The sequence below is a fragment of the Lentinula edodes genome (assembly GCF_021015755.1).
Source record: "Lentinula edodes strain Le(Bin) 0899 ss11 chromosome Unknown C8R40scaffold_12, whole genome shotgun sequence".
Classification (NCBI taxonomy): domain Eukaryota; kingdom Fungi; phylum Basidiomycota; class Agaricomycetes; order Agaricales; family Omphalotaceae; genus Lentinula; species Lentinula edodes.
Genome location: NW_025764318.1, coordinates 813365 through 826474, shown reverse-complemented (window position 1 = coordinate 826474; position 13110 = coordinate 813365). Strand labels below are relative to the sequence as shown.

The 13110-nt window shown below is 46.7% G+C and overlaps 5 protein-coding genes across 5 annotated transcripts; 4 read left to right on the top strand and 1 right to left on the bottom strand.

The window, feature by feature from the left end:
* Positions 1-8: 8 nt before the first annotated feature.
* C8R40DRAFT_1099010 (cytochrome P450) lies at positions 9-2666 on the top strand. The gene is made up of 15 exons (XM_046227838.1): positions 9-128; positions 180-288; positions 344-472; positions 534-560; positions 622-699; positions 770-817; positions 881-930; positions 986-1091; positions 1142-1214; positions 1266-1486; positions 1544-1627; positions 1687-1859; positions 1914-2080; positions 2138-2239; positions 2286-2666. Exons 1-15 carry the CDS (start codon positions 93-95, stop codon positions 2509-2511), a joined length of 1629 nt encoding a protein of 542 aa, XP_046087929.1. The 5' UTR covers positions 9-92; the 3' UTR covers positions 2512-2666.
* A 164-nt stretch (positions 2667-2830) lies between these two features.
* C8R40DRAFT_1169345 (uncharacterized protein) lies at positions 2831-6488 on the top strand (the record flags this gene model as incomplete). Its single annotated transcript, XM_046231358.1, has 6 exons — positions 2831-4433; positions 4857-5024; positions 5081-5133; positions 5188-5251; positions 5304-5441; positions 5500-6488. 6 exons carry the CDS (start codon positions 2831-2833, stop codon positions 6486-6488), a joined length of 3015 nt encoding a protein of 1004 aa, XP_046087928.1.
* A 681-nt stretch (positions 6489-7169) lies between these two features.
* On the top strand, positions 7170-8107 carry C8R40DRAFT_1042274 (6-phosphogluconate dehydrogenase; the record flags this gene model as incomplete). Its single annotated transcript, XM_046224069.1, has 2 exons — positions 7170-7721; positions 7772-8107. The coding sequence occupies 2 exons, from the start codon at positions 7170-7172 to the stop codon at positions 8105-8107; spliced, it is 888 nt and encodes a 295-aa protein (XP_046087927.1).
* Positions 8108-8146: 39 nt separating this feature from the next.
* On the top strand, positions 8147-11703 carry C8R40DRAFT_1099001 (uncharacterized protein). The gene is made up of 10 exons (XM_046227837.1): positions 8147-8516; positions 8571-8641; positions 8694-8835; positions 8889-9612; positions 9682-9790; positions 9850-9997; positions 10059-10375; positions 10446-10671; positions 10733-11280; positions 11338-11703. The coding sequence occupies exons 1-10, from the start codon at positions 8247-8249 to the stop codon at positions 11486-11488; spliced, it is 2706 nt and encodes a 901-aa protein (XP_046087926.1). The 5' UTR covers positions 8147-8246; the 3' UTR covers positions 11489-11703.
* Positions 11704-13109, bottom strand: C8R40DRAFT_1098999 (uncharacterized protein). Its single transcript, XM_046227836.1, has 3 exons — positions 13032-13109; positions 12873-12984; positions 11704-12820 (listed from the first exon to the last, which is right to left on the bottom strand). Exons 1-3 carry the CDS (start codon positions 13084-13086, stop codon positions 11797-11799), a joined length of 1191 nt encoding a protein of 396 aa, XP_046087925.1. The 5' UTR covers positions 13087-13109; the 3' UTR covers positions 11704-11796.
* Between the last annotated feature and the right edge of the window lies 1 nt (position 13110).

Below are 13110 nucleotides of genomic sequence, written 5' to 3'. Positions count from 1 at the left end.
CTCTGCTTCTATCATTAAACTTTCATCCCGCCTTATAAAGCAAACCAACCCAAAATGACGTCCTGCCTTTGTTCTTATTCTTCTAGTACAGCATGGAAATTGAGCGCCTACTTTTCGAAAACGCAACGGTAGTATCATTCACAATTTCAACTTGTGGGGGCTGATTGTAGCTGGTGTAGAGAGCCTCGCTTTTCGGTGTAATCGCCCTCGCCTATTTCCTGTACCGAGGATACACTCGCATATCCGTATCCCATATTCCTGGTCCTGAACCAGAATCATTTATACTGGGTGCGCTGCAGTACATCCCTTCAAACTAACTACTGTTCAATGATCTTGCGCATAGGTAATCTACCGGAGCTATTCCAAAGCCAGGTTGGTGTACCAGATTTCAAATGGAAGCAGCAATTTGGGGATATCGTTCGAATCAAAGGCCCGTTTGGGGAAGATCGCCTCTTCATCTCGGATCCTAAAGGTATCGTTTCTGGACAAAGGAGATGGACGAACTCATACCCACTTATGCTGTATACACCCAGCCATGCAATACATATTTCATACAGCAGGTTTGTCTGCCGACAGGTTATTCATACTAAGTATGCTATTGGTTCCTTAATGCTTATCTAGGTTATGGATTTCTCAAATGGCCAGAACGCACTGAAATTAGTCGGGTTCTCATGGGGAGAGGTTTATTATGGGCTGACGGTATGGACTGCGTATACCTCTTCCCACAGGCACTTATATACCGACTTAAATTCATCATACGATCATACAGATGCTATTCACAGACGACAAAGGAAGGTGATGCTTCCCGGATTTGGAGGTAAGTGCTCATAGCTTTTATCTATAATACAATCTCTATTTTGAATAACCTATTTTCCTACAGCTCCCGAATGCAAGGCTTTTGTTCCTATTTTCCTAAAAGCTGCATCTGCTGTGCGTATGAGTCACTACTATTGCTAGGTCTTCCTGTGCAAATCCGAAATCATAGCTCGTGGAGCAATGGAATGATCTTCTCGCAAGCTCTATTGACCAATCGGTCGAGCTCAATGTCGCGTCGTGGCTTTCTAGGGCAACCATGGATTCACTTGGGGAAGGTATAAATCTAGATAACTGAAATAATCACTTCCTTTCTGAAGTAATACAGCGGCATTTGATTATCACTTTGGAGCATTGGAAAACAAGGAGAACGAGTTGATGAAAGCGTATTTTGGCCTAATGTTCGTCAATCTTGATCGTACATCTCCGTTTGCATGTTAAAGACGCTTCAGGTCGGACACCCTTGGCCAGCCGTCGCGTCAAGCAATCTTCACTCAGACTGTAATGCCGGTCTGGTATCTCCGATTCATGTCAAGATATTCTAATACAAGACGAATGGTACACGCTCGACACACAGCTGAATTAGCGAATGACATTGCTCAGTCGTTGATTAACATGAAATCTGAAGCCCTTCTATATGGGAAGGAGAACAAGGACATCCTAAGCCTGTTGGGTAAGACAGTTCTCGTTCATAGAGATTGTTCAGGAGTAACTCACCCTCATCAAACAGTCAAGGCCAACGCCTCAGAAAACCCCGCAAGCCGCCTCACAGACGAGGAGATGTTAGCACAGATGCGCACACTCTTATTGGCAGGTCATTAACGCCGCACACCGTTTTGAAGTTTCGAACACCCAACTCATCGCGCATTTCAGGCCATGAAACTAGTTCAACTTCCCTTGTTTGGTGTATTCTAGAACTGAGCCGCCATCCCGAGGTACAAAGCAAACTTCGGGAAGAGATTCGAGCGACCGAGCGGAGGCTCAACGGTAAACAATTCACAGCGACTGATTTTGACAACATGCCTTACTTGGCAGCTGTTTTGAAGGTATGGTCGTTCACCTTACGCTACATTCGCTTATATAAATGCTTCGTCTATCAGGAGTCAATGCGTTTTCAACCTGCGGTGTATCAGAATTATCGCATGGCGGCGCATGATACTGTTCTACCTCTCTCCAAACCTATCACGACAACCACTGGCGAAACCATTAGTAGTCTCCCTATTGGCAAAGGGACGAAACTTGTGCTATCTATTGCAGCATACAATAGGTATTTTTCCCATCTTCTATAATTCTATCTGAGAAACTTTATTGGCGCTGAATACAGAAATAAGGAAGTGTTCGGTGAAGACGCTGACGTCTATAATCCAGACAGATGGTTTAGAACCTCTGCAAAGAAAGGGCCCACAGTGGGTGTATATGGGAATCTGTAAGCTAAGTGCTGCGTTTTCGGCAGGATACTAACCTTCTCCAAGGCTGACTTTTGCCGGAGGGGTGCGCACTTGTGTCGGTTGGAGGTTTGCCTTGTATGAAATGCAATCCCTACTGGTGGAAATCATCAACAACTTTGAGTTGGGACCTACGAAAGAACTGGAACGATTGAGGCGAGAAGCTTGTTTGGTGATGCTGCCGACTTTGGAAGGCGAGGAAATTAAAGGCGAGAACTTACCACTCCGTGTCAGCATAGCTGCGCGAGATTAACTTGAAGCACTATATGGATCGTTGGGTATTGCTTCTTTGTTATTTCCACTGTCTTTTGCCATATCTTTTTGTCGATTTTGAACAACATGTATCATATCGAAATATCGTGTACTCGAGTTCGTAAATCAATTTCGAAGCGGTACATATTGACGCGGTTCGGGAAGTTCTTGCCTGTTCTTGCGTCGACGTGACAAGGGTGACAGTTAACGTAATCGGTTAAAACGCGTATCATCTGATTCTTCGTGAACTACAACTTCGGCCAGCCTACAGTACTCATAATAGCTATACTCTTCCTAGAAGAGAGTACTGAGCTTGTAAAATGGCAGTCCCTGCGTTCAGGCTCACCGCGCGCGCTCGCGAAGCAAGTGCCTCTCCCTCTGTATCTCTGGAAAAAGGAAGACATCGTATGCGTGCTCCGCGCACTCCTATCACATTGGAAGCACCTATCCTTACTTCTCGTCGTCCTCAGCCTACTAGCACAGACCGAAATAACCTGTATATCGCCGTCCTCGTTTCACTTCTCGCCTTCGCCTGTTTCGCTTGCTTTGGTACCGCTTATTATCTCTACAAATTCAGGTGGAGTCACTTTCTTGAAGTTGGTCCTCGTCGAGCTGATGAAGTCTCCAAAGTCATCGAAATTGATCCCCGCATCGAAGCTTGCCCACAATTGAACTTGCGAGAAGAGAAATACTTGTCCTACTTGCCCCATAGCGGCTTCCACAATCAACGCATCGCTCTCGAGAACGCTCTCGCATTATCTCATATCCTCAATCGCACTCTTCTTGTACCACCCATTCGTCTGGGATCTAAACCTTTACGATATGTCAATTACGATTCGCTATATTCATTCGTCGCATTGTCGGGAAAAGAAAATTTTACACATTGTTCCCGAACAGCTCTAAACGTTCCTCTTCCATCCGAATGCCTTGATTACTTTGACTATACTCTCCTGTCTTGGGAATGGTTGATCGACTTTTCAGCGATACGCGCCCGTCAGCCAATCATACTTCGATGGAATCTCACCGATGTCTGGATACTTGACTGTCTGAACATATCTTTTGCGAACACCCACACTCTCAAAGACTCTGGTCGTTATCAGTTCAGATTCGTCGATAATACTTCGTTGTCGCCGAACGCGAAATTCTCTGAAGACCTGCAAATTGACACATTAGCCTCCGTCAAGGAACCCTTACTACAAATCGGCACGCTATTTGGCTCCTCCAGACTTCATCTCTCGGTACCAGAAAACCGTCGTGTTCGCTCGCAAATTCGTGAGAGTATGGTGCTCACCAACCCCTATCTCTTACATGCTGCCGAATCAGTGGCCAAGACACTAGGGCAGTCATATGTAGCTGTTCATGTGCGTTTAGGAGATGGTCAATTCCAGGCTAATGGTGGAAGCAAGGCACGATCGGTGTGGTGGTCGCTGATACGAGATGAGCTTGGGATCCCTGTTGCCGATATCGTCGCCCTCGAACAAAACATCGGGAAACCGATCACAGATTCATCAATTTTCTCTGATCAGAAGATGAACGATTTCCAAGAAGGGCTTAGCATTTCCGATTCTAACCTTCGATGTCGGAAAGGTCATCACACACAATCGCATCTCAGTCCTCTGAATGTTCCACTCTATATAGCGACAGATGTTACGGACCCCGCTACAGACCCTGACCTCGCTTTATTTTTTCACGCTTTTCCTTGTACCTTCCATCTGGGTGATTTTCTGGGCCATATTGACACCTTGGATCATCTTGAAAATCTCTATGACGGCCTTAAATTGAAGCCATTCCTCATTCCATTTCTAGATGCTATCATCGTAGGAATGGCTAGTCGCGCTATGGGTACCCCAGGAAGCACATTCTCCACATACATTACGGATGTGCTCTGGCCAAAGTACCATAACTTGGCAATTTCGGAACGAGGTTAGTCCCTACCTGCACCTTGGCAGGGGACCGGCCTAATCAGGATAAATTGAAACAATTCTTGTTCATCATTGAAAGTTGTTGCGTGTTGTTTGGGAGGACTGGAGGAGCCTAGAGGTGGATGTGCGAGCATAGCATCTCATAGCATTCATTGTATATTCATTGTATTGAAGCATAGCCAACAGTGTAACAAAATAAAAGAACTCCGAAGGAGTGACTTCCGCTTAAATGGCGTTGCGATGATGGTTTGATGGTTTCACCATCATTTGATCTTTTTCACGGATCTCCACCGCGCGTATAAAAGTCCAATCATTTTTCGGCGCGCGTTCTCTTTCACAACCCGCCTCTCTGACCATCTGGCATAAGGTCTTTCTTCTTTCCTCTCATTTTCTCTCTTCTTTTCCCGCACCCCAATTTGTGTAGATATCGATATGTTGAGCACCCAGCCTTCCAATTCGACGAAGAAGTTCCCGGCCGAACTTCAACCCTCTTCCCTTCACCCGTCGACTGCTGGTAATTCTCTCTTTGAACCTCGACCCAACGCCTCTGGGTTTGCTGTCCCCCCTTCACCCCGGGTCGCTGGAGCGAATGGTGTGTGCTGCCGTTAGATCTTCTTTCTTACCGAAGATTAACACTTCGATTGGCAGGTGAAATCATTGACCAGTGGTTCCAAGACCTTCAGAAGTATGAAGCCACTCTTGTTAGTTTTCAGGTTTTCAGGTGGTATCAGAGTGATATTAATTTTGTTGTCTAGGGTGCTATGGCTGTGGCATCAGAAGACATCAAATTCAGAGAGGAATTAGGCACCATCGAGCAATGTACGTTGGATCGAATTGTCCACAATAGAGGACTTCTTGACATCCGTCCTAGGGTTCAAATTGCTTTCTGAGTCGGAGCAGACAGCTTCGCTCTACACTCTTTTGCAACACGCTAAACCTGCCCAGGTCAAGTTTCTGTCCGCAGTCTTGCAACAGATGTCCGACGGTGCCCCCGCGGTCGCCGCTGCCGGTGATACATCTCCCCTGATAATCTATTGAAAGGAAGCTAATGCATCATTCTGTTCTAGACAATTCAGCAAACAAAGCTGGCCGCGGTGTGCGGCCTCCTAGCCTGAACCTCCCTGGTACTCCTATCGCTTCGCAGTTCGAGTCCCCTGCTGTTGAGAACGACGCTCCTGGCGCCAAAGTAAAGGGCCCACAAACCGAACAAACCCAAGAGGTCGTCGTCAAGCCTAGCGAAGAAACCAGTTGGGCTAGCATGGTGGCAACTCCACAGGACCTTATGTTCAAGAAGGGCGGCGATGTGCCGCCGAACTCTGCTGCTGCTGCTGCTCCTTCCGACCCTGCTGCTCCTACGAGTGTGCCTACCGCTCCCAGTGGACTTGTTGGCCCTGCCGCGGGGATGGCTGCTGGACTGGCGGCTGGTATGATGAACCCTTTCAACATGGCTATGCTCAACAACATTGGATTCTCTACTGAGGCGCAGATCCTTGCCGTTCAACTGGTGATGAGCGGGCTAGTACAGCCTTCAGGAATTCAAAAACCCATTCAGCCCAAGCCTCACTCGAGAGCTGCGAATGCTTCCAATAACTGGCGTTCCCCCGCCAGCGCTCGTTACCCCGGAAGTGCATTGAGGAGCAGTGGACTTCGCAGTAGTGCGCTTCGGAGTGCTTTGAAAGCCCAGACGCCTAAAAGCGCAGTGTCCACGAATACTCTTGGGAGTGCTACTACGCCGAAAATTGAGGATATTGACCCGGAACTTCTCAAAGATGTCCCGGTATGGCTGAAGAGCCTGAGGCTGCACAAGTACACGGATTGCTTCACAGGCATGACGTGGGAGGATATGATTGACCTCAATGAGGATCAGCTCGAAAAGAGAGGTGTGGTCGCTCTGGGAGCACGCAGGAGGATGATCAAGACGTTCGAGAACGTGAAGAGAAAGATGGGTATTGAGTTCACCCCAACAATCCCTGTCACAGCTGGTGTTGAGCCCAGCAGCTCTCTACCAAATATGGGTGAAGTGTCGGTTCCTCGCAGCGCAGCCCCGAATCTATAGAGATTGCAGCTCCAAGTTAGCTCTCTTTCTCATCTCCATAACTATTCTGCATCATCTTCATCTATCTATTCTTTGGCTTCAATTAAATCTATCTGATTCATCCGGAAATTCCCTCCTAACCCTTTACATTTCATGATAGCACTCCAAACAAAACATCCGGTCATTTTGTATTTGTAGCAGCAGCATCACAGTATCAGTATCAGTTCCTCCTCACATACTATACGTTCATCAGTACTAATATTCTCTTGCTTGCCTCTCTACTGACAATGTTCTACTAGGTGAACTTGGCTTCACCTTGGAACTGAGGCGCAAGATTGGTGCTGGTCGCTTCTGCATGGAATGGGTTATTTAATCGCTCGCTCATATATCTATAATAAAAACAATTCCTTGGTTTTTCTCTTCATTTGGATTATGTAAGTAGGTCGAAGATTCGGCGACAGCGGTGGGTAATATTACATGGTTTCATCTCCGAGGATGCTGAGCAAATCTGGGTTCATTCGTCTTCTTGTTTTACATATACATAGTAGATCTCCCGTCCTTTCAGCTTGTGTTAGCTGGTTGATATATGACTCTGCATGGCAGCACTTGATTCATGAAGTGGTACTTATGTAATTATTAGTTCGGTCTAGTGGGAATCTACTCACAGATGCTCTCACTTTCACCTGTGACTGATATATTATCATGGCTACGATCGCTGTCATTGCGGCCGGAGCCATGGGCTCTGCAGTTGGTCGACGACTTGTACAGGGAGGCTGCACAGTTTTGACAAATCTGGATGGACGATCTGAAGCGACGAGAAAAAGGGCAGCTGAGTGTGGAATGGAAGAGAAGTCGTTATCGGAAATTGCCAACCGAGCCAGCTACGTGTTGAGCATTCTGCCACCGAGCAATGCATTCTCCTTTGCCGAGAAATTTCTTCAAGAATCGAAATCAGCTGAACGAATCGCGAATGCAGATCCTTTGGTTTTCATCGACTGCAATGCAGTCAGTCCTGCGACAGTAAAACGTATTTCTAACTTGTTCAGCCAATCTTCATCTGCAATTGGATTTATCGACAGCGGCATTATTGGAGGACCTCCTCAAGACGCATATAATCCGACATTTTACGCATCGGCAGATGATAAGGACATCCTTCTCAAGTTTGGAAAATTGTCCAACTTTGGTTTGAAGATATCGTTGCTCGAAGAAGGTGCAGGAATAGGAGACGCAAGTGCACTGAAGATGTCTTACGCGGTAATTATAATCCCTTTGATAATATTTGCACTTACCAGTGGAGAAATCAGGGCATGACGAAGGGAACCACGGCGCTTTTCACTACGATGATTCTGGCCGCACATGCCAGCTCTCCAGCCACTGCTGAAGCACTTTTGCATGAGCTTAGTGACTCCCAGCCAGAGTTTCTTCGCCGAATCACTCGTACAATCCCACCTATGCTTCCCAAAGCTTATCGATGGGTCGGCGAAATGGAAGAAATTGGCAGTTTCGTAGGTGGTGGGGAAGGGGCGATCTATGAAGGCATAGCAAAGTTGTATCAGAGGGTCGAACAGTCTTTAAGCAGCGACCAGAAGGACGTAGAGGTATTGAAAAAGTTCGTTGAAGAGGCAAAGAAGAAAATGTAAGATAGATAAGATTACACTCAAGATCCTTATCATTATATATCGTAACACGCCTTTCCTTCCACCCATGATATTCTTTCGTCCTGATTAATCACCAAAATAATTCCCTCTATTTCCCTTGGTGGCGTTTCCTGTCCATCAGATGTCTGCCGTCGCTACTGAAGGCCAATCGTTGACTTTATCTCCTTCGAAATTATCATCTTCTCAGAATCTGTCCCGTCAGCCGTCTGGTTCATCAATCAACGGCAAGCCTTCAGACCAGAGTTCCAATTCTCTTGCACCCTCTCCGCACAAATCTAGTCTTCGATATCGTGCATCCAAGGGCCCAACTACAGGCTTAGACGATGACCAAAATGCTCGAGGCGAGAACGTCTGGGGTGCCCAATTTTGGATCACTATAATTGATCCTGAGGTGCGTTTGGCTGTATTTTAGCTTTGTAACTTAGGTCAACCGTAAGTTTTCTAGACACAGAACTCGTTCTATGCTTGCCCAGGGACTGGAGAGGTCAGTTGGGATCCACCCACAGGAAACTTTGTGTGAGTAGTCCAGCTTCTTTTCACGCACGATCTATCTCTGAAGAAACCGCAGACTGCCTCCCAGCGACGAAGGAGAGTGGTGGGAGCTTTGTGATGAATCTCGAGGCGGGATACCCTACTATTATCAAACCAAAACTGGGGAGACAGTCTGGGAGCGCCCGACAGGATTTGTTATACCTTTGGGTATCCTTCAAGTCCGTCTTCCTGTTCATTTAACCTTAGTCCTACGTCTAATGCTATCATACAGAATAATGCGTTAGGCCGACGTCTATCAAATCGATTTTCGCAGTCGATCATTGATGAAGCAAGCTCTAAATTAGCTCAGATACCCGAGAGGCCTTCTTTTCGACGCTCTCAGACTTTGCCCGGTAGCCAAGACGTAACACAGACCGCTCATCTCTCTCCGAATGGCAAACATGCTTCGCCTAGCGCGAGAAAACAAAGTTCTAGCGTCCGGCGATCTTTCTCTAACGAGCTTGGCCGTAACAGTACAAATCGACTACCGCCGATCCCTGCTTCGCCTTACTCGACTGACGCATCTGTCCCTCCCTCACCCGCTGTTTCTCAACATTCCCTCTCAAAACTTACAACGATTCCACGTTCTAAAACTCCCTCCGGCCCCAGCCCGAATGGATATATGTCCCACAACGGCTCAAATTCACCGACCCGAGCGCGCTCAAAATCATCTTCCTATGTATCTCGTAAACCAGCGCAACCGCAGAGCCTCAATGCCGCTTTGGAACTTCTGAACACGTCTCAGTCCGAGAATAGTAATCAGGGTAGCTCAGCAAAATCCAGTCCCACCTCACCATCTTCTCGTTCCAGCACAAGGGAGACACCCCCAACACCGCCTTCCCCTCAACGAACGCGGATCCCATCGTTGCCAAATACGACTGGTAAACATACTGGCCGTAACGTTTCCGGTATCACTGTGGCTGGAAAGGAAATTAGTGCGCCGATCCTCAATCATGGTTCGTTCCTACCGCTTTGCGTATATACGTTATATTATCTCTTTACTGATAAAGCGCTGCTCTACATAGCCGCAACGATGGATATGAGTCCAGTGAAAAACCGCGCTGCGGGAAAACCTATACCTGTTTCACCCGTAGTCCCACTTCATCCTACGCCTTCGACTACTCTGAGTACTGGGTTAGAGATTCAATGTTTCTCCTCTCTGGCCTGTCATCGGCTTACACGTCCAATACCAGAATATATCCTGCTCTCCCGCACGACCTCGCTTCTGACATTCTGCAGTTCTCGGAATCAGACTACGCAAAACAATATTTCTCTACACATCGTTCTGGATTCATATTCAAACGACGAATCCCTGTCGCTCAGTTGGTGACATGGCAAAAGGCAAGCATTTCACGATCTCGATCTATGAGTGGCAGCACTTTTTAACAAACAATGGATATAGGCTCCTCTGAGTTCCCCGCTTTTGACACTGAAAGGTAATCTCAACCGAGATGCTGTCAAGATATTCAAGGTCGTTCAACACATAATGGGAGATCGGGAGAAGGAGAGGGGTTTGGGTGTTCGTGCTCCTTCTGACTACGTTTCGACGGTCTCTCCTATCAACTCGTCGACCACCTCACTTGGACATTCTTCTTCTTCATCTCATAATCATGTTTTGGAAGAAGAACGATGGTTGCTGGGGGAGGGGTTGACCCACGGTGAACTGCGAGATGAAATATATTGTCAAGTGATGAAACAGCTCTCCAAAAATCCAAATCCGTAAGTGCGCCCCCATTCGACTGCGGTGTATCCCTACTCTGATTGGGTTTCTTGTGTTTTCGTCTTGTAGCGAGAGTGTATTCAAGGGCTGGCAGTTGCTATGTGTCCTTCTCATCACCTTTCCTCCATCGAAGGATTTTGAGATGTATTTGCGATCCTTCATTCAGACTCACCTGTCACATCATGAAGGTCGGATAGACATTATGGCCAAGTTCAGCTTGCGACGCCTCGACGTAATATCCAAAAAGGGTCCACGAGGGAAACCACCTACGATTTCGGAACTAGAGACGGCTTCAGTGCGTTTAGACCTTTTCGAGATAGTGGCAACTGACTAAATGTTTGAAAAATTTTATGTAGGATGCCGCCTTCAACCCTTCAACCTTTGGTGAATCCCTTGACGCTATCATTCGTCTCCAAGAACGGAACTATCCTCAACAAAAGGTTCCCATCATCCTGCCCTTCCTTGCTGATGGGATTCTCGCCCTGGGTGGTACGAAATCCGAAGGCATATTCCGTGTGCCCGGGGATGGTGACTCGGTATCTGAGCTCAAGTTAAGGATCGACCGCGGGTATTATAACTTGGAAGGAGCTGACGACCCGAACGTCCTTGCGTCGCTCATGAAACTTTGGTTGCGAGAGTTGTGTGAGCCTTTGGTGCCGGAGGAGATGTACAACGAATGCGTCACAAGTTCGAAGGATCCCGAGGCGTGTGTGCATATCGTGAAGCGTCTCCCGACGATCAGCAGGAGGGTGGTGCTTTTTGTGATCAGCTTCCTCCAACTCTTCCTGGACGAAAAAGTCCAAAGTGTGACGAAAATGACACCTGCTAACCTCGCCCTGGTGATGGCACCCAATATACTGCGGTGTAATTCAGATTCGATGTCAGTGGTTTTCACTAATGCGCAGTGAGTTCAGCTCTTTTGATCCTTCTTTCGGACTTGTAATCTTACATCATGCTCCAGATACGAGCAGATATTTGTTTATAATCTACTCTTGCACCTCAAATGTGCAGACATCGACACTAACTATGTGCCGGTTCATGGACTTGGGGCTGTTCAACCGTCACCAGCCCCACGGAAGTCTAAATCTAGAGTAAAGCCTCTTCAACACTGACACTCCTTTTTCTTCTCCTTCTTGGGCTCTGGTACAATGTTGTATCATGCTTTTTTCTACTTAACACTCTTCCTTGAATATACCCATTACTGATAATCAAAAAGTTAATTAGAATTCTCGCATTTTCCTAATCTTCATTCTGCGTTCTTGCTTCCATCAATTCTTGTCTTGGCTGCTGCATGCATGGATCACTCATTATTAGTTCCTTTTCGACGTATCTCAAAGAATGACTTTTGACTCTAATCCTACAATCAAATGCTCGTATGTAAGATTATGCCGACGGTGATGTAAGGACGATATGTGTAAGTTTAATATCTCTTGGATGTGGAATCTGAGGCTGTATCCCATTGATTGAAAGCCCAATCTTTATCGGCTTTAGTAGATGTTTTCCAGTCATTCCACCTCTTTGATCTATCACTGTCTGCTTCTGGTTTTCGTACAAGTGACTCAATCGATTTGAGTACATCCCAGAGTTCCCCTTCGCCAAAGTAATCATCCTCAATCCAAAGATTCCGTTCGCCAACTTGTCTTCGCACTCCATCGACTATCTTCCGCGTGTTATCGTTAACGTCGACGCCGTTGATAACCATTTCTTGCAGGGCGTCGTGTACACCTTTCAAGTCGTGGAAATGTGTCCATTTCGTTTCAATGAGCTCGTTATAAGCAGGAGTGGTGCACCCGAACACGTATGATGGAATGGAAAGATTTCGAGCATGGTCAAATATTGATAATGCAAGATGGGGATCGTGATACTTGTCCCGGAAAGTACGCATGAGATGAGCAATAATATGAGGATATATGGGTGATTGTAGGATGGGTAAATTCTCTGCGGCAGATGTCTTGTTTGGGCTGGAAGTAACTTTCTGCAGTGCTTCTCTCGATGCAGCTTCGAATTTCTGCGACTCGTCAAACACCTCTCGAATTGCCCATTCTAGAAGTTCCTGGTCTGTGTCACACAAATCCATAGCCTCCTTCTTGCGATCCAATAGCTCCTCCTCTTCGGTTGTCCATCTCATCCTCTTCGAATGTTTCCGTAACTTTCCAAAGAGGTCATTCAGTCCTCCCGGATCGGAGGTCTTTCCCTGAGTGCCAGAAGAGCGCATTTCCGAAGATTTTTGCTCAGAAACGGCATCGAAGATCATGGTAAACATGTCGTCAAATGCGCTTAATTCCGTAGCTGACATTGCTTGTCTGCGAACCCGCCGAGGAGTCTGACTTGCAGGATTTCGAAGCGCAGATGAAGTGAGAGGAGGCATGTTTTTTATGCCTTTGAAGACATGGTCCCAGGTGTCTCCCTCCATTTTAAAGATGGAAGTAGGCTTATCTGCATTTCTGAGTTATAATGAGTCCATTCTGATATCAGCTGTGAGCTCAGTTCACGCACGTATTCTTCGCATTGTCTGTTGAGTATCTTTGTATCCTCACGTACCGTGGAACAGGGACAAAAGAGCGGCATGAATCAACCTGTGGTACCAAAGCATTGTGCGAATGAAATGCTGGAGAGTGAATGAGTTCATGACTACGATGAGAAAAAGATGCTCACGTTTAATTTTCTGCCGCTGGAGGGTTTTGGAAAATCTGCAGTAGCTGAGCATCATTCAAGGTTCTGGTCAAAGAACTCG

Excerpts from the sequence above, each read along its gene's own strand:
- C8R40DRAFT_1099010 (XM_046227838.1), top strand. The coding sequence starts at position 93 with ATGGAAATTGAGCGCCTACTTTTCGAAAACGCAACG. Across the intron at positions 931-985 it reads TCCTAAAAGCTGCATCTGCT|CTCGTGGAGCAATGGAATGA; the intron begins GTGCGTATGAGT and ends CCGAAATCATAG. Across the intron at positions 1,215-1,265 it reads AAAGCGTATTTTGGCCTAAT|GTCGGACACCCTTGGCCAGC; the intron begins GTTCGTCAATCT and ends AAGACGCTTCAG.
- C8R40DRAFT_1099001 (XM_046227837.1), top strand. The coding sequence starts at position 8,247 with ATGTCTGCCGTCGCTACTGAAGGCCAATCGTTGACTTTATCTCCTTCG. Across the intron at positions 9,998-10,058 it reads AGTTGGTGACATGGCAAAAG|GCTCCTCTGAGTTCCCCGCT; the intron begins GCAAGCATTTCA and ends CAATGGATATAG. Across the intron at positions 10,672-10,732 it reads CGGAACTAGAGACGGCTTCA|GATGCCGCCTTCAACCCTTC; the intron begins GTGCGTTTAGAC and ends AATTTTATGTAG.
- C8R40DRAFT_1098999 (XM_046227836.1), bottom strand. The coding sequence starts at position 13,086 with ATGATGCTCAGCTACTGCAGATTTTCCAAAACCCTCCAGCGGCAGAAA. Across the intron at positions 12,985-13,031 it reads CCAGCGGCAGAAAATTAAAC|CATTTCATTCGCACAATGCT; the intron begins GTGAGCATCTTT and ends TTCACTCTCCAG. Across the intron at positions 12,821-12,872 it reads ACAGACAATGCGAAGAATAC|AAATGCAGATAAGCCTACTT; the intron begins GTGCGTGAACTG and ends ATTATAACTCAG.